General features: G+C 38.7%; 2 protein-coding genes across 12 annotated transcripts in view; one reads left to right on the top strand and one right to left on the bottom strand.

Annotated features, from left to right (window-relative positions):
* Positions 1-12,626, bottom strand: part of LOC111873304 (chromatin-remodeling ATPase INO80) — a 151,929-nt gene extending 139,303 nt beyond the window's left edge. The window contains exons 1-5 of the mRNA XM_023867911.2: positions 12,475-12,626; positions 10,007-10,181; positions 7,122-7,222; positions 4,510-4,718; positions 699-875 (exon numbers count right to left, since the gene is read on the bottom strand). Of these exons, the coding sequence (XP_023723679.1) occupies positions 699-875; positions 4,510-4,718; positions 7,122-7,222; positions 10,007-10,140 (621 nt within the window). The 5' untranslated portion in view covers positions 10,141-10,181; positions 12,475-12,626. The remainder of the gene's footprint in view (positions 1-698; positions 876-4,509; positions 4,719-7,121; positions 7,223-10,006; positions 10,182-12,474) is intronic.
* Positions 12,627-14,767: 2,141 nt separating this feature from the next.
* LOC111873300 (serine-arginine protein 55) lies at positions 14,768-25,915 on the top strand. 11 transcript variants are annotated; one of them, XM_023867900.2, is made up of 12 exons: positions 14,771-14,913; positions 15,653-15,779; positions 16,043-16,113; positions 16,586-16,699; positions 17,292-17,318; positions 17,789-17,858; positions 20,150-20,223; positions 20,301-20,498; positions 21,270-21,395; positions 21,764-21,844; positions 24,366-24,488; positions 24,736-25,915. In XM_023867900.2, exons 2-12 carry the CDS (start codon positions 15,654-15,656, stop codon positions 24,848-24,850), a joined length of 1,125 nt encoding a protein of 374 aa, XP_023723668.1. In that variant the 5' UTR covers positions 14,771-14,913; position 15,653; the 3' UTR covers positions 24,851-25,915. The 11 variants fall into 11 exon arrangements, with proteins under 11 accessions (XP_023723676.1, XP_023723674.1, XP_023723673.1 ...); XM_023867898.2 differs by having other exon boundaries at positions 24,363-24,488; XM_023867901.2 differs by lacking the exon at positions 16,586-16,699 and adding an exon at positions 16,460-16,555 and having other exon boundaries at positions 14,772-14,913; positions 24,363-24,488.
* Positions 25,916-27,920: the final 2,005 nt, after the last annotated feature.

The raw sequence follows: 27,920 nt of genomic DNA, 5'->3' as shown, positions 1-27,920 counted from the left end.
TTCAGTGGAAATACTTGATTAAAATAGTCTAAGAATTTTTTTATAAACTGCTTATATGTCTCATTTACACACCTTTCGACATATATTTCCCCCCAAGATTCACTAGTCAACAAAGTTATAAATTTAGCGATACTGTCCTTGGTACACTTTCTTTTTAAAGCTTTTTTCTCTCATTATTACCTTTGTCTATTAATACCCATAAAATCTGGGCCAAATGATCTGAATATCCCATATTTATAATCGCTATGTAATTCTTGTTAAACTGTCTATTTAACACCAACATATCTAACAGTGATTCTGAGCTACTAGTAACTCTTGTTGGACTGGAGACTATATTTATTAAATCATATGAAACTAACATATTTTTCAATGACTGAACCTGCTCATTTTCCTGGAGCAGGTTTATATTCCAGTTTCCACAGATTATTAATTTTATCTCAAGTGACAGTTTGTGTATTGAGATCCACTAGGAGAGGACTAGTGGAAACAGAGATTCCTAGTGCAAATGCAATTAGGTGAACTGTAAATTGTGTAAATCAGCGATAGCGCTGTATTGCCTATATTTAAATGTGATTCAGAGAGAGCGTGTAACCGAAGTGCTAATAAATCCAATCATCTGAGGCACAACCCATCATTTCATCACACATACCATCCTACATGTGATATTATTATTAATTTAATTATCTCACAAAACTTACCAGATTTTCTTCAGCTTCACGTTTTTCTTTCATGCCCAACTTCTTCATCTTCTTCATTTTCTTTTCAAACTTCTTTTCTTTCTTTTTCTTTTTGTTACCAACAATAAGTTTCTGATGTTCAGGAAACTTATCATAATTGGACAGGAGCCCAGCTCCATAATACTGATATTGGGAATTCTGCAACAAAATGTGCTGTACATAAACTGTCCTTACAATTATCAAATTAGTTGAAAAAGGAACGCACAACTTAACATTCTGATGCCTGAAGATCATTTAAATAATATCTGAATATTCAGTTCCTACCTCACAGAAAACACACTGATCTCCATTACAAAGATGAATCAGTCGATGCTGTCAACAAAAATAACCACTATTTATTTTGAGGATCATGGGTATCCTCTGTGGGCAAAATGCAAAGTCTTTTAATACTGAAGAAAGTGGTACATGTAATTACCACTGTACTCAATCACCTGAATCTTTCTCTTCCAAGAACAATGCTGGGTCAAAGAACTGTATTTTGAATGGCCACTATGATTTTCAAAACATGTAAACTGCTGCTGCAGGGGTATCAGAATTCTTGTTATTTTATGGTAAATTTGTATTTTCTTCAGAGTGCCAAATAATGCATGGGCACTGATTTGTGCCACCATTTATGAAAAATACTGTTAACTAAATTGTCAGCTCTGAATTCAAATTGAAGACAGGTTTCAATCAATGTCATACACTGCACCATTCTACTGCTACAGCAAGCTATACTGGACATCAGGCCTCAAGAGGATTAATGAAGAGAAGTAAGGTAAGTTGCTTATGTGCTTAATCACCATACCATGAAAGCTAAGATGTGCAGGAAGACAATATTCCACACATTCTAGATCACATGATGCAAAACTGTCAGAGTCATGTGCCAGTCGCTTGACACCCAGAAATATATCTTCTGGTAAAGGTAAAGCTATCCTTGTAACAAGCGGTGGAGGCCTATAGGGTTGTAAGAAGTTGAGGCTCTCACATTTTCTAGACATTCGAACCACAGAAGGTGGCGAGACTGTCAGCCTTACACACTATCCAAGCAGCCACCCTTTTTTCCTTGGCACTACAGCCCCAGTGGGCCTAGGCCTACCTCCATGAACTCCGTTCACTTCGGTTTTTCTCGATCTTACACATACGGTAGGACTCCTTGGGCGAGTGATCAGCTTGTCGCAAGGCCTCTACCTGTACACAAACACAGAAAAACACACACAAATATCCATGCCCTGAGTGGGATTCGAACCCATGATCCCTGCTTCCGAGCGAGCAAAGACAGTGCATGCCTTAGACCGTGACTGGCAAGCAGCTGCCCTTTAGCCCCAGGAAATTCCTGATACTCATTTCTGTTAGAGGCTGAGTCGATCTCAGGGACACAGCACAGCTGGAAGGATTAGGTAAAGTTAAAAATTCAGACCTTATCGGTAATCGAACCCATGACCTTCTCGCTTGTAGCATAGTGCCTCAACCAAGTATGCTACTGTGTGTCCCTGGCTATTGGTACCCACCAGAAACAATACTTTTTCAGTGGGCTCCAGAGGCAGTCTGGATATGGTGGCAAATAGAACAATCCCTGCCTCTAACCTTTTACTGACAAAGCGACATGGCTCTTTGGGTGTAACTGCCATCATCTCATTACAACATACCGATTCCTGCCATGGGTACAGTCCTAAAAATCAGTGCCAAGGCTGGACTGGAAAATAGCTCCAGACTGAGAGATTTGAGCACATATCATAACATGCGGCTGTTCCTGTTGTTACCTAATCATACAGCTTTATACCATTATATACAGAACTAAATGAAAAGTTGCCCTGTGCTTAACTAATTAAGCACTATACCATGAAGGTGTATGGGGGAGTGGATGTATAGATCCACATTTTCTTGACTTTGGCAATAGCTCGAGGTGAGTGGTCAGTTTCACGCACTGGCCACTTTACCCCTTGGGAAAGAGCCATTCATGGACCCCACAGTTGATCTGGACAATGAGATAAAAGAAAATTCTTGACCCTACCAGGACTCAAACTCCAACACCTCCGTTCAATCACTATACTGACTACATTATCCTGGTTCCAACTTCTGCCACAGAAAGGACAGAAATGAAAGAAGCTGTACTTTATTCACATTTGGTATTACTGTTTTTAAAATACATGTCAGGACATTCCCCTGGCATCAACACAGCACCAGGGTGGTGCCCTGGATCGCCCTGGCTCAAGTACAGTCCTGAACCCTATGGCTAGATGCATGTGCTCTCACTAGACATTTTTATGCCCACACCCTGAAATATTCACAGAACATTATGTAGTATGCAGACCTGTCGCTGGGTAATAACCATGAAATAAGCAAACATACAAGATTCATTGCTGAGTAACAAACAATTTCCCAAACATGTTCCCACAGAAATGACCGAACTACAACAATGACAAGTCATGTTTTCTGCACGGTCCTTGCCAAGAGGTTATAGGAGGGACATAATTTAGAGCATAGTGACCCATCCTCTCGTCAGAGAGGATGTGACATAAGGACAACTGTTGATATGGACTGCTTGCTGACAAATAAATCTGTTTTAGATAAATTATTTATATGTACAGGAATATGTTTTAAATAGTCTGTTTGTATGTTGTAAACAATCTGTATATATGTTTCAAATATTTTCTCTAGTCTTAGGTATTTATTATTTATTATTCTATATTCATGTACTTTGAATGTTATGCTTGATGTAATGTTGTTGTTATCTGACATGTCCAATTGTAATTTCTACAGCTATGGATGAAATAAATGAATTGAATTGAATTGAACTGAATTGAATATAAACACAAGTGTTCAATTGGAAAATAAAATTACTGGTCATGAGTTTCAAGGGACTTGTCACCAAGATGAACCGACTGGTGGTAAACTGACAGTCATACAGTAAGTGACTCTGACTGAGCATAGTGAGTTGTGGGATATTCACCAGCCAGTGAATCCATTACCAGGAAACAACTAATGAAAAAATAGCAGACTTTACGTGTGCTGCAAGTCTCCACAACCAATGCGTACTGCCATAGGAATGGACCCACACGTGATGACCTGAGGCTGGCTGTTAGGTTTCTGAACAAAATTCTTTTTACAGGATGAGGTTGTCAGCCTCATGCTCAACCCCCAACCTGGAGGAAAAGGGTCTCTCTCTTAGTGTGGACTCTACCCTTTGACCTTTCTGGCATGGGTGACCCTACAGGTAGTTGAACTATGGCTGGCATAGCTCTCCAGGTAACAGAGTCATGCAAGCCCCACCACCATGACAAGGTGGAGACACCTTTGGGGGGCCTCTCTGACAACTATCGCTCTCATATTCACACTATCACTGAGAATACCAGAACCCAGTCTACAGACACCCTCATCTCAAAATTGGATTCCATGCCCTGACTGAGGCGGACAAATACCAAAATATTAACCATTTCTGAAAGCCTTAAACAAGCTTATGTGTTTAGCTCATATTCTGTAAAGAATACCATCTTTTGGGATATGATGCCATGTAATCTGGTAAAGGTTTGCTGACGTATCAGAAGTAAAGGTAAAAGGTAAAGTTGTCCCTGTGCTTAAGTAATTAAGCACTACACCATGAGGGTGTATGGGGGAGTGGGTGTGTAGATCCACATTTTCTTGATCTAGGCACTAGTTGGAGGTAAGTTTGAGAGGAACATCTATAAATGTCTACCAGATAACAGAGCATAAAAGCCATAAAAGCCTCACATCTAATACGGATGCAGTAGTTTGTAGAAAAGCTGCACCCAGAACAAACAATTTCTTTTACCTCGGGATTTGTATAGTAACGAGCTTGGTACTTCTTCCTGAGGAGGTGAAGACGCAACATGTCTTGCAGATCCTGTTCTGTAATCAGGTCATCATTCCCATCATCACTTGAGGAATCTGATGTATCACTAATGAGAACGTCTCGTAACCATCGGCGATTCTTTTTCACGTTATCGAAGTTGTACAAACGCATCTTATCTGATTTACGTTCTGCAAGAAGAGCAAAAGTCACCAGAACAATATTCAGGATTTCTGTGTGCAAGTCTGCTGCTTCCTATATTTCATTAGACTTACAAGTAATGCATATATTTTCTGAGGACAAAGAAAAAGGAGTGATGATAATCATAAAACATAGGTAAATAACCAACCATAATTACCATACAATCATACACTACAAGACACATTATGTCATTTTCAAGTTCACACTTCAAATTAGAGATTTTCTTGCTGTTGATACTTCCGATTTAATGATGGATGTGGCTGTTTGATTCTTATTATTTAATGGCGATGTTTCAATAGCAGAGGCCTTCCAGTTATAGTCAAGTAGGTAGCACCGTGGGTTTGTGTTCAGAAGGTGTCAGCCCAGAAACTGGCTAACCTGCTTGAGGGTTTCTCATGTCTTTCTTCAGCCTCTCTGGGCAAATGGCAGGATAGTACCTCACATGAGTGCTTCCTTACATAAACTTCCAAATTTCTTATTTATCAGTCACCCTACCACTCAGCACTATACAGACTGAACTATTAACAATATCATTAAACCATTCATACCTATAAGTGTGATGTACTGTAACTGGCCTTTCACCAAGGATGCATAAATGTGCTGAACCTTATCATCACTCATCTTAGGTTTTAATAGGTTGCAACTGTTTTTTGTTTTTTGTTTTTTCTATAACAAGGCCTTCTACAGTACTTAAACATATTACCTTGACTTCTAATAGAGACATTTTTAACTAGTAAGGACTATAGTTAAAGAGCTTTTTTTCTCATATTAATAAAAATCTGCTGGTGATGCATTAACCATTCAGGCAAACATTTCATAATGTGAATGGGTTAAATAAACCATATATAAACAAACAGCAAAGGCTATATGTTATCTTGTTAGGGAAACAACAATCACTAACTAGAGCACCATACACATAACAAATGCTATCAGAAAGTTCCCAGACTAGGTCAAAGAAGAACTGCTGGCTTAACTTGCTCAAGTTTTGCTGCCATCTTCCAAACAGACTCCTTGGAAATGTATAGAGTGATCCCATAGTTTCTTCCATGCTTCAAAAGCACCGTGGAAGTTATTTTCCTTAATGCTGTAGGGTACCACTTGCGGTTCCTTCAGATGTCAGACAAAACATCGTCCCTTCAGTTTCATTCTCAATTTGGGAAAGATAGCGAAATCACAGGGGGCTAAGTCTGGTGAGGTGGGAGGATGGGGAACGATAACCATCCTGTTGTTAGTCATAAACTCTGTGATTTTCAGGGACATGTGGGCAGGCACATTGTCACAATGAAGGAGCCAGTTGTGGTTGTGCCAAAGTTATTATCTCTTTCACTGCAAATTTTCTCTTAAGTGCCTCAAAATGTAACAGTAAAAGTAAGAGTTGCCCATAGTGTTAGGAGGAACAAATTCATGGTGAACAATCCCCTTTATGCTCTTTGTTGAACTCTGGACATACCACATTCTTACACTGCAATGATTACTGCCATGTTTCTGGATCATAACCATAAATTCAACTTTCATCACCTGCTATGATCCTAGAGATAAAAGCTGGGTCCTCATTAGCCTTCTCTCATAGCTCAGGACACACGTTTACGCGCCGCTGCTTTTAATCATTTGTCAAGAGTCAGGGAACAAACTTCGCATCAATGCAGCACATGTTCAAATTTTCTGTTAAGATATCCTGGCAAACGCCATAACTGACCCTAACGGTGTCTGCAAGCTCATGGATTGTTCGGCAACAGTCTTTGTGGATGAGTTCTCAAATTTTTTCAACATTTTCTGTCATTTTGCTGATGCTTGGTTGCCCTGAACGTTTGTCTTCTTCAACTAACATACGACCAGTCTTGGAACATGAATGTCATTCAAAAACTGTTGTCCGGCTTAAAGAATATTCTCCAAGAGCCTCACGAAGCATTTCAAGAGTTCTGACAGCAGCTTCATGCAGAACTTGATGCAGACACATTGCTCAATTTTACAATCCATCACAGACAAAACAAAACATGAAGTTTAAAGAGCACTCATGTAAAAACAATGCTTGTTCACAGCACAGTGTCATGTGGCAGACTGATGCAATACGCTTGCAGAAGTGTGACCTTGTCCTCCCTTCTCATCTTCTTTCGCCATGGCATTTACAACATTAACAGTCCAGGAACTTTCCAATAGAACCTTGCATAAACAAACATTCTGAGAAAGAAACACAACTGAGAGCAGGCTAATTATGTGCAATAACTGAGAAAGACTTCTTGGATTACAATGGTAAAAATAAGGTCTACCAACTGTGGATAAAATATGCCTATATATTGGTATATACATTATCCACAAAATCCCCAGTATCTTAAGCTTATAGTCCCACCAATTAAAGCTCTCCACCAAGTTGGACAGGGACCCATTGTACTTACCTTCTATCGTAGTTGCAATTCCATTAATAATTTTATTTCCTTTCGCATCCTCAGTTTCAGTGAGGTGGGCCTCTGATTCTGAATCTGAGGTGTTCTCATCACTGAAACAGTATGTGACAGAATGTTGGGCATAATATGAAATGTGCAGCTGAACTGTGACACACTCCCCCCTCCCACCAAAACGTCCTCATACACCTTATCTCTACCCCCTCCCTCCCTCCCTCCCTCCCTTGCAGTGACTTTAATCTTACATCACCAAATCAGTCGTTGTTTACATTCCCTACAGAACGAACAATACTTTGTAAGATGAGGCACTGACTAAATAATAAGTAATAATACACTATATCTTCAATACCAAAATCAATTGTTGATTATAACAAAATTTAATACTATTACTTTCATATCATCTTCAGATTAACATTAATATTACTATATCTACATCACGAGCCTCCAATAACAGTTTTTTATATACATACAAAATATAGAATACTCCAATTTGTCCATGGGAATGCAATAAAATTACAAAAACCAATGACTGACTCGATGATGTAAAGCATCAATTAAAGAATTTTATTCTTGTTTTATACTATAACTTTTGTTTTATAGTGTGACGTGGATGGCGTAGTGGGAGGTGAGGGTTGTGTGAACTCTGTGATCTCGCAAGTGACGTCACATACCCCCACTCCGTCCATCAGTGTGCAATGCTCAGTAGACACCCCTTTCCCCACAGTGACTTAACATGGAACGCCGCAGTTGCTATGTAGTCGTAAACAACTCCCAGCAGCGCTGCCCAACAACGCCTTTGTAAACACGGCGGGGAGTCTGTGCAACGACTGTCCCTAGGCAGTCAGTAAACACAACGTTACGCAACAGTGGTGCCTATTGCGTAACTGTTTTCTGTGTTGTCTGTAACGGGGCTAAATAAGGAGCAGTGAACACTATTCAACAGTGAGTTATGAGCTAGCCAGCAGTAAGTCAATTAGTTACGAGTTAGCCAGCAGTCAGACAGTCAGTGTGTGAGCAGGAGTGACACAGTGTGGATGGAACAGTCGCCGAGTTCACTTGTAGGGGAAAGACGAATACGGGAACGTGCGATTAGAAGTCATAGCCTGAGAAGCAGATGCTTGGCTCACAAGAGAAGTAATTGGGAGTGTGTAATACAGTGACACTTGCATAGCTCCCGTATCGTACAGTGAATACGTGTAGACTACTGAAGATAGAGTGAATAAAATATTGTGTAGGGTTTGTAAATTGTGGAAACCCATAACAGTGTGATAATTAATTGTAGCCAAGATTTGTAGGTTGTTAAATAAACCAATTAACAATCTGAACGGCATCTTCAGTGGCAAAAACACGTTACGCTATAATCTAATTTATTGTATTTTTACGTCAAGTATTTGATATAATTAATATTACTGTATCCAATTTTACTAATAATGCAGTTCAGTGGTGTATATATGCTAGCCATGTATTTGCCTGATGATGGCTATTAATAGCCAAAACATGTAGCAGAGCCAAAACTAGGCACTGACCTTGCTATAGTTGTGTTGTGACGGTTTCAATAAAGAAGTTGTATAACATGACATTACTTCCCACAAGATGGAACAGCTCAAAACCACTGCTGTGAGAACCTCAAATCTCACATGAATGTTTATTATCACAGACCAAGTCACTTTGTTCAATTTGTATCCTGGACATGCCTGTTCTGAATCTTGGTCAGGACCCTGAGTATCCTCACTGAGGTTCCACATCGTTTTCCTCTTTCTTTCCAAACAAATTCCAGGACACTACCTCAAATTAGACTATGGTCATTTCCTTCCATATCCTTTCCAATTCATTATTCACTAATCATCATACCACTTGATGGTATACAGCCTTAGCTGACAGTTTTCAATTTTTTATCCAGATTTGCCAATCGCATGATTTAGCTTGATGTATATGTACACATGCAAACACTGGTGTCTTTTTTTTTTTTTTAGCCGACATGTCCACATGTGCTTGCACAGTTCTGTAGCTGCAGGCAGAGTTCCATAGCCTAAGACTATCGTCATAAAGCACTTCTGTAACATTTTTCTTTATATTTTAAGACTGTCACATATTATTTTTAAATATGTTATTACATATTTTGCAGAGCCAGGATAGCACAATCACTATGGCAATGACATACAGGCTGGATAGCCAGGGTTCGATTCCTAGCAAGGGCAAGTGATTTGTCTCTACTCAACACTAGCTCTGAGGCCCACCCACCCTCCTATGCAATGAATACCAGGGGCTCTTTCCTCAGCTGCACCTCCATCAAGTAACAAGGTTAAGAAGAGAGGAGCTATACTTCCACTCCCCCCATACATATTCATGGTATGGTGCTTAATTAACGAATCACATGGACAACTTCACATTTTTATTGCACATTTCTTACGTTTACGGAACAGGACACTTGGTTTTGATGAGTGTTAATAGCGACCGTAGTTCACCAAACCTCTCATTTCCCATAATGCTTCTGTCACTACAACCACATTAACTTATTCACTCGCACATCTGACCAGCAGTTGGATAAGCATTCCCATATATACATCAGCATATCCAACTTTGGTCAGACAGATTCCTGTACATCACAGTTTATGAGCGGAGTGTTTCCAGATTTTTCTGGCAAATTAATACATTAAAAGTATCCTGACACTTAAAAACCCTGGGGTGAGTATTTAAATTGACCACTATGAGGCTGGTAGTGAATGTGTTAATTTTTCAGGAACATCCCTCCTGCAGTTGGTCACCAGGATTTAACATCATCATCCATAACTAAACCATTTAAAATTTATAGAAATCTGATGTACCAGGCTCCATTAACTCAATATTCATCTATGTCAATGTCTTTGACTCTAAGGTACCTGATCGGAGTGTTAAATATCTGTTCAACATATACAAGAAATGGCTCCACATCAAGACTTCGTTCTAAGTGCTGCAGATGCAATGGTTTGGCTAACTCCCTTCCAAGACCCATTGTGCGAGAATCTTCGGCCATAACGACACCACCAACACCTGCTTACTTCTCTGCCACAGTGGCTGCAACAGATCAATCTTTACACTAGTTGAAAATGTATACACATCTGCATTCACATAGCACTGACACAGATAACTTTCTAGTTACTTATAACTATGAGGAAGAGTCAGTAAATAGGTCACAAATGGAAGTAAAACAAATGTAATAGATGTAAGAGGTTTTCTGTATCACTAGGTAGTAGTACAGTCTAGCTTCACGACAATCTAGGTAGCAGATGCACATGTTCAGAGGCTGGTTTCAGTAGTCAAAATGGCGACCGTGCTTGACGTGTATACTACCAAAGAGCAGCATTTCACTGTGCATTTTTGTGTGCAAAGAAACTCAATGCAAAGGATATTCATACAGAAATGTTTCCTGTTTACAGTGCTAATTTGTTATTGCATAAAGTGGTTTAAAGCTGGGTCAAGAAATTCTCTTAAGTACATTCAAAAGTTGCAGATTATGTCCAACCAGGTGGGGAAGTGGCTGAGACAACAGTCAAATGTTTTCTATGCTGTGGGTTGCAACACACTCATAAACTGATAGGACAAGCATATCAAGTTCATGAAGGGTATGTCAAGAAATAAACGTTTTTCCCAGGATCAAATATCACATGTTTTACATTTTATATCTGTGACCTGTTTACTGACTTTCCTTCATATTTAGGCAACAGAATATTACCTTGTCAAAATGAAGATATTTTTATACTTAGCTTTTTTAAATATATTGTAAAGAATAGTTTGGAAGAACTTGTAAGAAATATTCTTCCCAGTGTACCGTGAGGAATATTCTAAAAGAACTTGCAAGACATATGCCAAAGCTACTACTATTTTCGGAACGCGACCACTCCTTACAAAAATAATACTAGGAGAGTTTCTTCATAGTACAGGTATGCCCTCACTTATGTAGACTTCATTTTAATACAATTTCATATGAATCTTAACTTTATTCTTTTTAATCAAAACTATAAAATAATTAAATTAAACTGATTCATAAATGGCTTAAATGAACACTATCAACATTTCACTAAACTGTTTTCCAATTTAAGTTAAAGGCCATGGAACCAAAGAAATTAAGAAAAAAAAAAGGCCTGAGTTATGAAACTGCTCTTGGGAATATGACTATTATGTAACTTTTGGGGATATTCACATTAGTCTTTTGCCACCTATCACATATTCTGTTACAATAAATTTTTTAGAAAAATGTAGTGGTTCTAATTCTAAATGTACTTGTCTTGCTAGATAATCCCACAGTCCTCCATAAATTTGAAACTTTCATTAATTCTACATAGCTATCAATGCAGATACAAAAATACAGTATGGTAAAAGATTTCCAAAGAGGTAGTTGCAGTTTAAAGACAAAACCATTTAAACATATTATTTTGGATTATTATCTAGGTCACAGCAAACCTGAACACTGCTCACAGTGCAAAGTTTATTTATGGTAACCGGCTCAACAAAAATTAATCCAACTTACCCATGGCCTCTGTATTGTAATATTAAACCAACTTAATTAAAAATATATGAATCTCATTTGCCCTGTATTTCCAATCCGTAACTCTCATATATGAACATTTTCAATCCACTGTTATTTCACAATATATCAGTGAAAGTGCTTTTTGTACAGTAATCCAAACTATGAATCATTAGTTTCATGATGACATTTAAAACCATATCAGAAAAGTGCACAAATAAACACATAATGATTAAAAGCCACTACACATGTGCATATACATCCAACTTTCTTTTCTCAAATGAAACTTAATTTAAAACTTGATCTAATACTGCTTTAGTGTCTAATACCAGTATTTTCAGTGAATACTTGCTAACTTCTACACCTCTCATTGACTTCTGTTCAATATCTGCTTCTTTAATCATAAAAAAGGTTCATACCAAAACAAAAATAACATAATGTACCTGAATAAATGTAAGCTGACAAGGCTTTTCCATTATATGTTTACAATCTCATGCATACCTATAGTTATGACTGTACATATTAATACATTTAACAGTAATCTATTAACTAAAGTGGTGATTCTCCGTCATATAAAGAAACATTTTTAAATGGGCATACTGTCATATGTTTAAAGATTTGTTGTTAGGAAGTATAGGTGGGCACCGAACTACGTTTAAATATCCATAAAAAGTTCCCTGTCATGCCACATTATAGTAACTATCTAATGCACGTAAAATAGAAAAGTCTTTAATGAGTACTGGGCAGTGTCGTCTATTACATTAACGGTCTGGGAACATAACAAATTACACCTTAACATATATGAATCTTTGAAAAAGGCTATATTGACCATGTTATACGTACACATGAATTGTACCAGACTAGATAACACACATTATAGCCGTATATCCACTTCAAAGGAAAGGAAAAGGCAAAATGGCGATCCCTATTATCCAACAAATAACTCAGCCAGTCTAAAAACCGACTCATTTCTGTATTTCTACAAGCCAGATGGCACCCCGCCATCATTATTTAAGGCTCGTCACCAAAATACAGTTCCCAACATAAACGAAATATTAATTTACATATTGACATTGTTTTGCTAAACCTCTCTCTAGTTAAATTATGGATGAACACAAACCAAATAATTTCTTAGGGTGGCTTTTAGTGTCATAATACCATATCAAAAATTGAATCCGTTAGACTTCGTTTGAGACTACGTAGGCTCGCCAAGTATGCGGACATGGGAAATTTCATAGAAGACAAAATTTTACTCGGAGTAGCAACAGCATTGACTCCCAAGAGATGAAATCAATATATATAAAATAAGAATACAGCGCACTAAAACACAGTACGATCATTAATATCATTAACACGTAATAAGAAAACAGAATTCGCCACGGATGACCAGGCCAGAAATGCAAACATTATTTTATTGCAAAATATAAAAGGTGTTTAAGGACGATTATTCATACTTCTGACAAATAATGAAAATCTAATAGGTCAAAGGTGGTCACATTTGACGTTCAAAGAGTTCAGGAGTAAGTGTGTGTACATTGCGGTTACAAAATCAACACTACCAGTTTTGGGGATCTCAGTGTGACTATGGAAAGTACTATCTCCTGGCATCTAAGGTCGTGTAATTTTGCAAGTTAGTAATCTAACGACGCTTTCAATCTCGAGGCTATATAGAGTCGATGATAGGGTGAGCAACGAATACAGAGGAGTTTGTGATATTAAACTGACAGGAAAAGCAGATGTACTCGTACTCAGAGAAACTCTATTTTATCATCAATTTGTCCACCGCAAATCCCACATTACCCAACCTGGGACTGCCTAGGCTATGGCATGGCAATGAAGGCATGTAGTCCTGTAGAATTTCACATACGTTTCGAATCAGTGTATTCCTCCATCGTCAATTTCGGACAGACGCTAAGCAACGAGCAATAAGCAGAAAGTACTGCCACAAAGGCTTTATTACTTCAGATGTATTTAGCTCCACAACATGTTTCGGTTACTAAATGCTCATGACCATGTCAATATACACACACAATTAAACGAAAACAAAAAAACCGCGACAATTTAATTTTACAAAGACTGCTGTATTGTTTAGTTAATTTTTGAAGTTTTTATGTATGTCTGTATTATTCTGGCTTTGTGTTGTCCTGTGTAGGTAGCGTTCTTGCGACGTGCTGATCCCCCGTCCAAAAAGTACTAACGAGTGTCTTCAGATTGAGAAACTGAAGTAAAACAAAGCGTTTCACGGATGCCCCATGCTTGAATGTGGGAGTATCAGGAAAGAGAGGGAGAGTTAAGTACTAAAATAATTAGAACACCACAACACATATTCATGTAGTTGTTTATGTAAAGACCTTTGCACTAGATGCAGAGGCCACAAATGCACAACAATTTATGCGGTGTAATAAATGCTAGTTGAAATCTGTATGCTGTATTTTGTCCAGTATATTCTCATTTTTTATTCAGGTGTGGAAACTGCCCACATTCAAGCAAAGGTTACAGTGACAACGCAAGTATCATTGCTTTAGCAACGGCGAGTAAACAACCGTTGCTAGGCAAGGCCTACAACAATACGGACAGCGACGTGTATTCTGTGCGGTCCGACGCAATATTATATAAGAGGAAGATATATATAGACACTTTTGATTCTGACTATATAGATGAGAGAGGTGTGTTGGTGTTGCAACCGCTAATTATTATTGGTACTATACTAATAGTCTTGATTTCTTCAAGCCGAAGTTCTTTTGTTTATACTGTGCAATTATAATGAATAATATCGAACAGTTCAAGAAGTTCTCTTCATACATGGACATCCCACACAGGTATGCCTGCAGTTATATATTTTTTAGGGAATGGGATTTATATAAGAGTTTTACAATAAATCCCATTTCCACTAAACTAAGGACGGATCTGTGGACATGAGACATTTCTAGGCCTGCTGAGCGATTTATTTAGCTACTAATAATGATTCTGCCCGTGTTCCCGAATCCGCTGCAACAGACTCCTACGCAATAGGACGTAACACCACTCTATATAATCCGTGACACCACTTGCGTCAATGATCCGTGATCCTCGTCGCACACCGATCCATACATCCCACTGCGAGTCTATAGTGCAGGTACATCCTGTAAGTCCACGCAGGTCGTCTTGTAGACCCCGAAGAGAATAATCTGGTTCTTGGCGTCCTGTTTTCTGGAGTGTGTAGGTTTGTGCTGTTGGATGTCGTTATTCTTATGAATGTGAAGACTGAAGAAGCTTAGTTATTGCAGGAATAATATTTTGAAGGTTTGTATTCTGTTGCTGTAATGGGCAGTTAACATATAATTATGTTTTTAAAGTGCACATAAACATTTAATTTTGTATTTAAAGTGTACACATAAACCGGCGCCATTTCGAGTTGGGTGGTTAGGGGTCTATTGTGTGTAATAATTACGTGGGATAACTTTGAAAGTTACATCCTGAATAGAACTTTGGAATAGAATCTGCTGTATATTCATGTCTGAGGTAATTGGTCAGTGAGAATATTACCTGTGCGCCATATTGAAGGGAAATCGTAAGGAGGCATTGCTTAGCCAGTTCAAAATTATCAGTCGTCATCTGCGCACCAATTACACCCTTTGAGGTTCTGTTAATTTTTAAGGAACTCTTAGATATAGATACTATTACTTAAGTGTGTATTGCTCTTTAATCAGCATTTTGTGAGGTTTTAGAGTGATCTTTTGTTTGTTCAGGTATTGTGTAAAATTGCCATGTTTTAAGTGTGGGGATGGGAGAGCATGATCGAATTGGCGTAAAGTGAAATTAACTGTGAGCGATTGCAGAGCCATTTGTGATAGGCTTCTTTTATTTCCTTTAAGAATGGGCACCCGAGTTTTCGTTGGTGGCTTAACTTACCGGGTGCGAGAACGCGACCTTGAGAAGTTCTTCCGGAAATATGGTAGAATCAAGGAAGTCGCAATGAAGAATGGATTTGCCTTTGTGGTAAGTTGCTAATTGAACGATAAATCGTTTTTGTTCGTTACAGCATGGTAGGGACAAGGGTGTATGTCGGAGGCCTTCCATATGGAGTGAGAGAGAAAGACCTAGAACGATTTTTCAAAGGCTATGGCCGCATTCGTGATGTTCTCATCAAGAACGGTTATGGTTTTTGTGTAAGTACTAATTCTGTGGTAATAATTGTTTTGAAAAGTTCTACTGTTGTGGGAAGCTGCATGTATTAATGCCCAATGTCATTGTTAGTGTTAGCTTAATTCACTGGTTTACAATTGGTGGTTGCGATGATGAAGTTTATCTTTCGGGTCTGAATTGTGTTGCGGATATGTTCCCAACGTGCTGAGCAGCCAGTTAGTGGGAGCTCATTTTATAGGTTTTGTATTCTGTAGCATGTCTCAAGTTTCATTGCTGCTTGTTTCAGGAATTTGATGACTACAGGGATGCAGATGATGCTGTTTATGAATTAAATGGAAAAGAGCTCTTAGGAGAAAGGTGGGTTTTATTAATTTTGTTTCTTGTTTATGATTACAGATGTTTTGTATTGAATTGACTGATTTTGCCATTGGTATGGGTACATATTTGTTTACATGTATGTATCTTTGTGGGTGTGTGCCGAATGCTGTGATTGTAATTGTGTGTATAATTTTGTTTGAAATTCATGTTGATATCTGCATTACCTTGGCAGTTTTATATTAACCCTTTTGTGGATTGGGTTACTTGAACTGTGATGATGTAATGTACCATATTTCCCTAGGCTTCTGGCTTGATGCGATGATGGCTGGTGGACTGTGGCCGGGCACCCGCCCCTCGTAACAGTGGGTTGTTCTCTTGTTTCCAGGGTTATAGTGGAACATGCCAGAGGCACAGCTCGTCGAGAACGTGGCTACGGTGGAGGAGGCGGCTACGGTCGCCGGCGTTCGTCGTGGATGGACAAGTAAGCCAATTCCATTGCTTGTTGTTACAGAGTCTCTGTAGAGAAAGCTCGCGGAACGCCGCGTGGCAGCGACATGTGGAGAGGTCGCAGCAGAGATCGCGGGCCTCCCCCGCGGAGGCGAAGCCGGGGTCGGGCTCTGGACAAGTAAGCCGTTACGGGCCGGGGTACCAGGGGAGGGAGGTTCTTGTGTAGCGTATGTTATAACTTTTCATAACCACTACACCGGCACTGGCCTCTCCAGCTCCTCCCTAGTATGATTGATACTGTTCTGTCGGCTAAAGGATGACAGCTATCCTAACTCCTGAAGTTAACGTGAATGCAAGACACGCTTACGCCGTGCATGTGTAGCTTAGTGTCTGGTTGCTATAATAGTGATAATTTGAAGCTGACTATTATTAAGTTTACTTAACTGTAGTAGTGACTTAGTTGTAAGATTTCTATTATAAGAAAGCGCTCTTATGGTGCGGATTGGAATATTGTTTCAAAATTGGGGTCTTTATTTGGAGTGCTTACATGCTTTGAGCTGAGCCTTCATTAGTAAAACCAAATTATTTTGTTTGCTGTAGTTTTTATGAGGAGTTTGTTGTATATTGGTAATTTAATTTAGGATAACAAGATTGCAAGACATTTCTTTCTTAATGGCCAAATTCACTGTTGCCCAGTTAGCAGAAAGAAAGTCTTTCAGTTTTGTTTCTGAATTGCAAAGTACTCCACCTGACCGCTTGATTTTTTTCAGGGATATGGATGTCCGTATTCACGACAGGTACGCCATGCCTAGTTTGATCTGGCATTTTTAAGTTTTATTTCACTTCTATTACCTATTAATTTGAAACACACCATGTGAGGATGTGGAGGCATGGTGTGTGACGTCACCAGTTGTGAGCCTGCAAGTTGGATTAACTCATTTAAGCTGAACAACTTCGGTGTAGAGATTAATTTAGATTTGTTAGATGTATGCTAGGGAGCAACTAACGAAATCTCTACTTTGGCCATGACTGCTCAATGGTGTAATTAATAGATGATGACGTACTTGTTACGAATCGGACAAATTGGCTTCAACATTCAGGCTTAGTTCTGTCCCATAAATGTGCTTTGGTGATTAATAATGCATTGGGGTTTTTTCACTGGGCACAGTTTTGAATTTTCAAGGGGGGTTACTTGCATGCTTTTTGGTCAGGCAAGTATCTTGAGAAGTGGGATGAGATAATGTGTTGGAACCTTTCCATTTTACAGGTATGGACCACCCACCAGAACTGAATATAGGCTTGTTGTGGAGAATCTATCTAGCCGCGTCAGTTGGCAGGTAAGATTGGATGTTCTTTGTTCACAAATAATTCAAGACCGCTGACATCGCCATTGTCTTCTGAATGGGTTGATTTGGTGAGAGCAGTTTCATATTTTGCTTTCTGTCCCATTTACGTTATGAGTGAGGAAGAATTAAGTAATAAGTGTGAAGTAAATTGTTGGATTCATTTTATCATACTTGAAAATTGAACTCAGGTTGCAGTAAGTAGTAGTATTTCCCCTGAGTAAGGAAAGACATCTGGCCAAGCAAGATCTTTGTAATTGAAGTGTAACTGTATGAGATTTATGAAAACTTTATGTTCGTTGTCAAGAGCCATGCAGGTTTATGGGCACTGTGCCCCTCATTTGAGATGCTATTAATGGAATCTTGGTACGTCTACTTGGACTTCACATCTTGGAAATCTGAGGTTGGGGCACGTAACAATCTATGAAGTGGAGCAACATAGCCTTCCCACGAAGATGGGCCATCACATTGTGTCCGTATGTCTGCATGGCTGTAATTTTGTGTATGTTGAACTTGCTTGACCAGTTTTGAAACCTGTGTATTTAATTTCTAGATTGGTGAGGGTAAGTTGGGCCTTAATTTGAACTGCTCTCACATGTCATATGGTTCAGCAAATATGTCTAAAAGATAACGCTGTTTTTTCCGAAGAGCCTTTCCCTCTTCGCCATGGAGGGACGATCCGTGACCATGCCGTAGGGCCTTATGACAGATGACTCGTAATAGAACCGAGGTTGAGCAACCTCACGCAATGTGGTGACCAACCGATGAGACTAGGGCAGGAAAGGCATCGCTCGCACGTTTCCTTTGGGGTCCATGGCTGGACAAAGCAACCCGCAATCAGAGATGACCGGTCGAAACCTTACCAAGCATCCCGCCCGTGCGGCGTCACCGTATCGTTGGCCAATGGCAGCCTGGTCAGCCACGCTCGCCCCTACTTCCCCCTCCGTGCCAGTGTGCCGTGCTTTGATCGGACGATGGGTCGGGACTGGTGTCAATCCTTTCTGCCCGCCCGTCTGTCCACCTGCCTGACCGTGAGGTGGCCAATTCTGTAAAGAGCTCGTACAGGGCCCTAAGGTAAATGGACGACAACACTACTGTGCACTGTTTTCCTCTCGTTCGTTCATGTCTTACAGAGTTGACTATTAGCATGACAGCTGAAGTTCGTTATAAGGGGAGGAACGTGTTGGCAGAGCTTTTCAGAAGGTGCAGTATAGTAGGGAAGCTTTTTCTGCATTAGGTGATGGAGTTAATGGGGTGTCTGGTTAATGTGCTCGAAATTAGGTACTGAGCACTCATTGACAAAATTTTCAGCAATGAATGATACTGTGCATTTGGTATTTAATTGTAGACAGCACTATTATCATACAACTCTTCCTGCGATTGCGTTTGGGATGATCATCACTGACTGTCGTAAATAGGTATTTTGCGTGATAGGATGAGTTGTCTTGAATACTGGGAGTTCCTTGAGGAGCCACAAGATCAGCCAGAGTGGTTTAATGGAGCCAGATCTAGCAAGATGGGACAGTAAATGTCGTGGAGTACGGAGCTGCATTTATTTGGAGAAGGCTTATGGACAATTCTGCAATCTGGAATTGTAATGCACTGTGGCAACAAGGAAGGTCACCTATGGAGGTGGCATGTTTTTGGCCAGACCTGCGGATGAAATGTGGAAGCGCCTTAGATGAGGTACCAGCGAGATCACTTCTGGTCTGATGAAAGCTGCCTTATGTGGACAAGTTGGTATTCCGTGCATGAAGTGGAGCATCATAACATCGAAGAAGAGTTCTTGTGTTCGGATATTGTCGATGGAGTAAACACAGTGCTGGATGGGAGATTTTGGAGAGATCAGGAGTCTTGTTGGGGAATCTGTAAAGAGTTGTTGACTATAGTGTTTTGTCAGTGGTAACTAGTTTCGAGCACTATGATATGTTGGGCTGGAGTTCTTGTGTTTAAAGAAGGATTACACAAACTGGATAAAATAGGTGACTTGGTTAGATTGTTAACAAGATTGTACTAATGGAGAAGTGTGTGTGAAATGTAGTGTTGCAGGTATTTTCCAAATTTGTATCTGGTTGTGGGTGTTAGTGTAGATGAGAACAATTAGAAATTTAGTGGCACCAAAAGTAGGGGTAATGAAGGGGCATATAATATTAAAAACATTTTCGGGGTGTGAGATGTCAGATGGTGGGGAAGTTTGTAATAAACTTGTTATGGGGTTATAGAACAGTGGGGTTTACAATTGTAACTGTACAGATTATGATGCATAATTTCTGTTGCATGTTCAGGACCTGAAAGATTACATGAGACAAGCTGGAGAAGTTACATATGCTGATGCACACAAACAGCGCCGAAATGAAGGGTACGTATATTCTAATCACAATTCTTTTTGTTGGCTGTTGTTTTGGCATCTTTATATAAGTAATTCTTTGTGTTCAGGGTTGTTGAATTTGCCACACATTCAGACATGAGGAATGCCATTGATAAACTTGATGATACTGAACTGAATGGGCGAAGAATTCGGTTGGTTGAGGATACACGTCGCAGTGGTGGTAGGCGACGTTCTCGGTCCTCCAGTTCAAGGTCCCGCTCACGCTCCAGATCAAGATCTCGGCGCAGAAGTCGAACACGATCCAGGTGATTCTGCCAATTATTTTTAATAATATATGTTTGAACAGAACAGTTACACAGAATCAATAAACTGTATTAAGAAATCTCTTTTGACATCAGCATTTTTGGGTTTTCTTAATATTTCCAGTGTTTTGGTTGGTTCTTAATTGTATGGTTTAATAGATAAAATTTTTCTTTGTGCGTACATGTGGTCCCTGACAGGGAAACAATTTTTCCCATCTCCAGTTTCAGCCTGTAACTCCTTGAAGGTGTATTTGATTGACATGCTGCATGGCCACATAGCTACATAAATTGTAGCAAGACTGCTGTTGCAGATTGACCAGATGTATTTGCATTCTATATCTCTCTATATTAATAGAATGTCAAAGGTTGAACACCACGGAAGAGCACGTGTTGTGTGGACCTCAAGCAAGATATATTAGTGTGAATATATTATGCATAGAATTCTAAGCGACTGTAGCAATTTATTTACAGTTCATTGCCTGCCTTAACTAAATGTTTCCATTTGGTTTTTCGACTTGTGAAATGTGATGTACTGTTTGGTGGACACAGTTTAAGACAAGAATGTGTGTAAGGACATCGATGATGTGAAGGCCAGTTCTACAAATTCCTAGGTGAAGACTGTGTAACTTAATGTCAGATTGCTGTGATGATTTCTTTCATGTCAGAACTGGTATGTTGTGAACTTCCCAACGTGTTCTGAGCAATGATGTGGGAGTTCTGTTGGCTTTTCCTCTAATTGTAGGCATATTTTTGTCATTTTTCATTTAATTATAGGTCCCGTAGTCGACGTAGTAGTCGCAGTAGGAGCAGGAGCCACCGCAGTAGTCGGTCAAAGTCTCGTGGTGGTTCCAAGTCCAAATCAGCTTCGCGCTCCAAATCACGATCACGTTCCAAGTCAAAGTAAGTAAGGTTGCTTGGTTCTGTGCATGCCATATAGTGCATCCAAGAGGGAAATCTTGTAGAAATTCTGTTGCATGGATTGCGAATGAATAAAGGTGTACAAAGAGTACTTGAATCATTCTTGTAGAAGTTTCATTGTACTAATGTGCTTTAGTGTTTGCTTCCCATAGTGAGGCATTGCAACTGACAGAAATGCCAGTATAAAAGTAATGGTTGTAATTTTTATTTCATAACAGCTTCAGTTTGTCTTAAATGCAGGGGTGCAAAAATCCTGGCGCCAGTGTTGCCTGAGTCATGACTGGCGACTAGATTTTTGCTGTTCTTAATCCACAAATATTTTTGACACTTTTTTTTTTTGCACTTCCAAGATCAAAAACGGGTACTTCGGTCGAGAAACTTGAGTACCAACAATCGCCTTCCAACAGTGCGCAAGCACAACAGCTATCACCGTAAGTTACAATTATTAAACTTCCCACTTTGTCAACATGTAACAATTATTTAGGGTAGCTGTATGCTTGTAATTAATTGATAGAGTGAAATTTTGATTCTGCTGTTTTAAAAATGAAATACTTAAAAAAACAGTTCATAATTCATGCCTCTCTTGTACAGGGAGAAGCAAATTGGCATGGTTTTGTGGTATGGTGGCATGTATTGTTCATCACACCAAATACAGAGTGTAATCTGCACTCCCATGCAGCTTCCTGTATTTGGCTTTGTTGGTATAAGGAATTTGGCAGTTTTATCACTAGTGTGAATGGCCATGTAATGGTTTCGTATCATGATACAGTGGAATTTTGTGATTTTTAAGATCATCTAATCATATATAGTTGGAGCTGCTGATAGCATCGTTAAACAACGATTTCCCTTCAAAACTCTGAGTAAAGCAGTGGCTATATATATGAGAATGTTGACATGCTTGATTCACAGGGTGTTTAAATTGAAAAACATTTGAACTTGTGGCTACGTACATTGTATGTTTACTGCTATCATGTTTGTTTAAATTTATAGGAATTTTGAGGAACACACTATAGAAGGTCTGGTTTGTAGATTTGTAGAAATCGTGATGGTGGAGAGGCCTGCATAAAATTTTGGCTGGATGACCTCTGAAGTAAATGGTAGGCAACGTGAAAGCGATATTTCAAGACTTTTTACATGCCAGCATTTTTATGGGTTGCTCAGTCTAGAAGTGTGAAATGTGAACTGTTGGTGAATTTTTAGCTTTGATTTGGTTGAGAATTTCTCATGTTCTCTACTTAGATAATGTTATAAAGATGTCATGAATGTTGAACTATTCTTTGCTGTTTTCATGTATGTAATAATCACTCGGAGAAACGAATATTGCCTTACCTGCACTAAGTTTCTAGAAGTTATGTTGATATACATAATTAGAAGTCAGGACTTGAAAGTTGTTTGTATTTTAACTGTGTTCGGGCACTTGCTGGAATGAACATTTTTACATGTGTTTTAAATTTTTGTTAACACTACATGATTGAAAAGTACTCTGTTGCTTGTATACTTAGTTTACATTTGTCATGCTAGTGGTAGGAATGTTGCTTTTAAGTTCCCAGAAAGTTTAGACATTTTAGTGTACATGACGTGCTCAGGTGGATATAACAATTCACGTGTCTGAAAATGGCAGTTTTTCCTGGAGGAGTGCAGTACATTGAGTTCATTTTATGCACATGGTGATCATACATGAAAAAGTATTATTATTAGGGTTTTTTTAATATATACACATTTAACTTTTATCCATTTGAAGGAATTTAATCTTGAGATTTCACTGTAAATTTGTGTTGAACATATAATTTGGTGGCACCTCAAGCATATAGTGAATCCTCCAATTGTGTTGAATGATTGTTTTATGGTACAGCAAAAAGTTGGTACAATGAACTCTGGTGGATTTTGACGAGGCAAAACGTTCTTTAAAGTGTGTGACAGGTCTTTGTATGAGCACTGAATTACTGGGTTTTTGGACTTCTCTGTGTTATCCAATACCGCCATAATATATCTTTCAGTTCATAACAGTTTTGTCTCTGTGATGTAATTCTGCAAACACATAGCCACTAAATCTGTGAGGCATAGATACGTTAATAGTGTACACCATTTCAGAAACTATAAATCCTACAGACAACACTGCGATAGAGGGAAACAAATTTGTAAGTTGAAATCCCATGTAGTATGAACAATTTTGTAGTTATTTTGAATCTGATTTGTAAATGTTTTTCTGTGTTGGTGAATGGGTCTGGGACACATTCCAGTTAATAATGGACAGTGAACAATCTAGATGCACACTTGTTTAAATATCTCACGAATTTGTTTTGATACTATCAGAGTTTGCTGTTCATCGTACATAACCTCCAGTACCTTTTTGTTTTTCCCCCAAAATAGTAAATGTACAGCAAAGGGTCTTGAAATTTGTATTATTGGCACTGATATTCTGCTCATTGGGAAAATCTTTTTTTGATAATTGTACCTACATTTTGTTGTATTTTAAATATGGTTAGATGAATTGTGCCACAAAATGCCAAATGGAATAGTATCATTTCTACTTTTTTACCTCTTGTCTTGAAAATCTAGTTAGAATGTTTGTAATCACCTTGAATTGTGCCACAAAATGCCAAATGGGATAGTATCATTTCTACTTTTTTACCTCTTGTCTTGAAAATCTAGTTAGAATGTTTGTAATCACCTATTGAATGATTTTGTGAAAATGTTGATAAGGTGAGGGCTGATGAAAGTGAGCATGACTTTTGTTCAAGTGACATTAAGTGTGATTTTTTCCAAAAAAAAAATCTAATGTGCTTTTAACAATATAATTTTTCTGCGGCTTTTTGTCTGCTGAATTTTTGCACCCCTGATAAGACATTCTTTAAAGTTTTGTTTATCAGTCTTTTCTAACTTGATATCTCCTTCAACATCTAAATTCAGTGGATATGCTAATAATTGATGGGCGTCCTCGTTTATTAGCAGATCTCGTGAACGCTCCAAGTCTAAATCCAGATCCCAGTCACGTTCAAGGTCCAGATCTGAACCCAAGAACAACAGATCTAAGTCCAGATCCCAATCTAAGTCCAAGGCAAAATCGCGATCCAAGTGAGTATGTTGTGAGTACTGTGGCCAGCTTTGCATGGGCTGCTTGAATCCGAGTAGATTGGTGACTGACTGACTACAGATCGTCCCCTATAGAACAGCTTGTTTTCAGAACTTGTCAGGGTGCATGGGTTTGCAGCAGGTGTGTTTGTCTCTTGTGTTGCATGACTTGTCATGGTGATAGTTACCAGTTTGTGGTTAGAAGCAGGTTTATGGTGTGTCAACACTAAGTATGCACTTTTGTTCGCAGGGATAGATCTCGCTCAAGGTCTGCTAGCAAGGGTCAAAGCAAGTCCAAGTCCAGGAGCCGTTCCCCAGAGAAGGATGGTGGTGATAAGTCACCTGATGACAAGAAACATGACTGAATTATGTTGTATATATGTCTTGTGTATATTAGGGTTACTGTGGAAGTTGCCACAACAAGCTACAATCTTTCTTTTGTCCCTAGTTATGTAGGATCATATATACAGCATGTCATTTCGTGACATTTTTACCTTGTACCCCTCCCCTTTGATATTTGTTTAAAATTGTTTTCATAATTGTCATCCCATATCGACTTAAGGATTTATTGTTGGAGCAAGAGGCTGGTTGATTGGGTCCATTTACAAGGATGTGTGTGGTGGTTTTGGGAATCCTTAGGTTCCATGATAATGTACAGAGAATGTGTAATGTAATAAGTATTACTTGAATGTGGTGTATCTTTAGTTGCAAATTGCCCATCCTGCACTTGCTAATGATAAATAGTGTTAAGTTCAGTTTTTCCTGTCTTGGTACATATTCTGAAGGGCAAAGAGACCCTGTATATGCTATAATAGTACCTGTAATACATTACAAGGTGAGTGTAGCTATGAATACTTTTTTAATAACATGAATTTGTATTTGTTTCATTAGTTCAGTCTTGACGTTGCAGCAATTAAATGGCTTAGTTTGCATAGTTACCTTTAATAATAATAATAATGTACTGCTCCCCTTCACATCAATAATGATACTGTTAATATATTCCCATCGTTGAAGTGTACGGTAGTGTGCTGTGTACTTCTCTGCCATAAAATATTACAGTAGGAGCTGAGATAGGTCAGAATAGTGATGGCAGGCTGGACAGGCAGTGTTAAGATTCCCGGCAGGGTCAAGAAATGTGTACTCCAGTGTCCACACTGGGTCTGGGGCCCACCCACCTCCTGTCCAGTGGATACTGGGGGGTCTCCTTGTGGCATTAAGTTGACCACTCACCTCCATCCAGTGCCAAGATTGGCGTGGCGCTGAATTCATGTGCAGAAATAACTCTTACCCCTCCTCCCATTTTTTTCTACAGTGGAACTCCCATTTAATGATAGTCTATAAGATATTCCTTTTAATGTTCAATTTGGCTGATCTATAGGCCAATAATTTCATTGTTCAGTTGCTTCCAAGAGCTTTCTCATTTTGTTCAAGGCAATGCACCGAAAAGAAACTTTGAATGGGAGGGGGGGTTCCCCCGAAGTTTTTATTAAGTCTGTGGCGACTGACATGCAAACATTGAAGCAAGTTTTTGAGTTAAGTCGGTTAAGCTTGAGGTGTATGCACTGGACAGTAGGATGTAGATGTGAAGGGTGCATAAAATGGGAAGAGTGGTTCGATTGATGTACTTCCCACCAATTCTTTTTTTTTCCCCCTATAATTTTGAGTAAACTGTTGTGAAATATATTTTTTTTGTAGTAAAGATAAATAAAAGCTTTTCACTGCAAATGTTTGCTGTTTTTTATTTGGGAGGAAGCAGTTGCATGTTCTCAGCCACATTTAACTCGTGAAGTTGGCGCTGTAGTGAGAGAACGTTAGCTTTCAGCACTGGCTAGAGCAGTAGCCTGGGTGCTGGGTTCGATTTCCTGCTAGGACACTAGCTTGATATTTTCCCCAGTACTTCAGCCAGATGTGGAGATGCTTTTCTAAATAGCACTTCCAGTTAATGGCATAAAGTTGGAGCCAGTGACATTAAACCATACATAAAGTAAATACATATTTCTTTCAGGTAACTTAAGAATTGAGGTTGGATAACTTCAGATGGGAAGGATTTGAATTAGCCTGTGTAATCTCTTAACTGTCTTAAAGATTAAGCCTTGAAACATTTTGATCCCTCATCTAAGGTATTAAAAGATTATCCTAAAATTCTAAGTTGTAACAGCCCACATTACTTCGGATATGTAACATGTTTAGAAATGAAAGTTGCCTTGTGCTTAGAGACAGGTGGAGGTTTAGCACAGTTTTAACCCCAGCATGAGATGGGGAGTAGTGTCAATTCCAGAGTGAACAGTAAACTAAAAAATTACACAAAAGTCATGCAAGTCTATTAATAGTGACATATTTACATTGCATTGCATTCCATGGATCCAAAGTTAGTCAAAATTACTAGGATGTGGAATATGTCAAATACAAAACATTTGTACAGACCCAATGGAGTTCTCACACAAGAGAAACCAAGAATACACACAAGGCTATTTAAGAATAAGTTATTTTCTAGACAATAGGTATTCATCAACAGAGTAGAATGTGTATCATTTCAGCACTATTTGAAACCCTGCCTTTTCATTCATAAGACATTTGAGATCAGATGGCAGTTTATTAAAAATGTTGATCCCAGCATAATGCACTTTTCTGAAGGCATGAGAGGTTAGCAATTGGTTTATAAAGACTGTTTTGTCTTGTGTTAACACTGTACATCCACAGTCATCTGAAAATGTTCTTTGTTATTTGTAATGGAGTTTATCAATGAATATTCACAAGGCAAAGTTAAGATCTGTAGTCTCCTAAATAGATCTCTACAGGAATTACGGGATTTGACGCCCATCGCAATCCTCTTAACGATTTTCTTTTGCAATGTAAATACCTTTTTACTGTCAGATGAATTACCCAAGAAAATTATTCCATACTTCATTAAATAGTGAAAATAAGCAAAATAGATTGATTTGAGTGTGTCAATGTTACTAATATGTAACATGAATCTAACTTCATAACATGCTCTACTTAGCTTTGGAATCAACTGATCGATATGGTTTTTCCAGTTTAAATGTTCAAGGAATTTTAAGCCAAGGAATTTTGTGTTTACTCCTATATATTTATCATTATATCCTATGTTTAATGGATACTGTGGTGAGTTTTTTCTAAATTTTATTACTTTTGTTTTTTCTAGGTTCAGGGACAGCTTGTTTGCAGAAAACCATTTATTCATTTGCGAAAGAACCTTGCTTGACAACATGCAGAAATCATCTAAATTTTTACCAGAAATAAAACAGTAGTGTCATTGCATATATGATGGGTATTGATGGGGTCCTTAGTATAGGAGGTTGTTTATATAAATTATGAAAAGCAAAGGCTTCAAAATTGACCCCTGTGGAACTCCATGTTTTATTATTCCTCAGTTTGAGTATTTTGATTCTCATATACAGGACCAGAATAAATTGT

This window comes from Cryptotermes secundus, unplaced genomic scaffold (genome assembly GCF_002891405.2).
Source record: "Cryptotermes secundus unplaced genomic scaffold, Csec_1.0 scaffold189, whole genome shotgun sequence".
NCBI classification, from domain to species: Eukaryota; Metazoa; Arthropoda; class Insecta; order Blattodea; family Kalotermitidae; genus Cryptotermes; species Cryptotermes secundus.
This window is presented reverse-complemented; position numbering and strand designations above follow the sequence as displayed.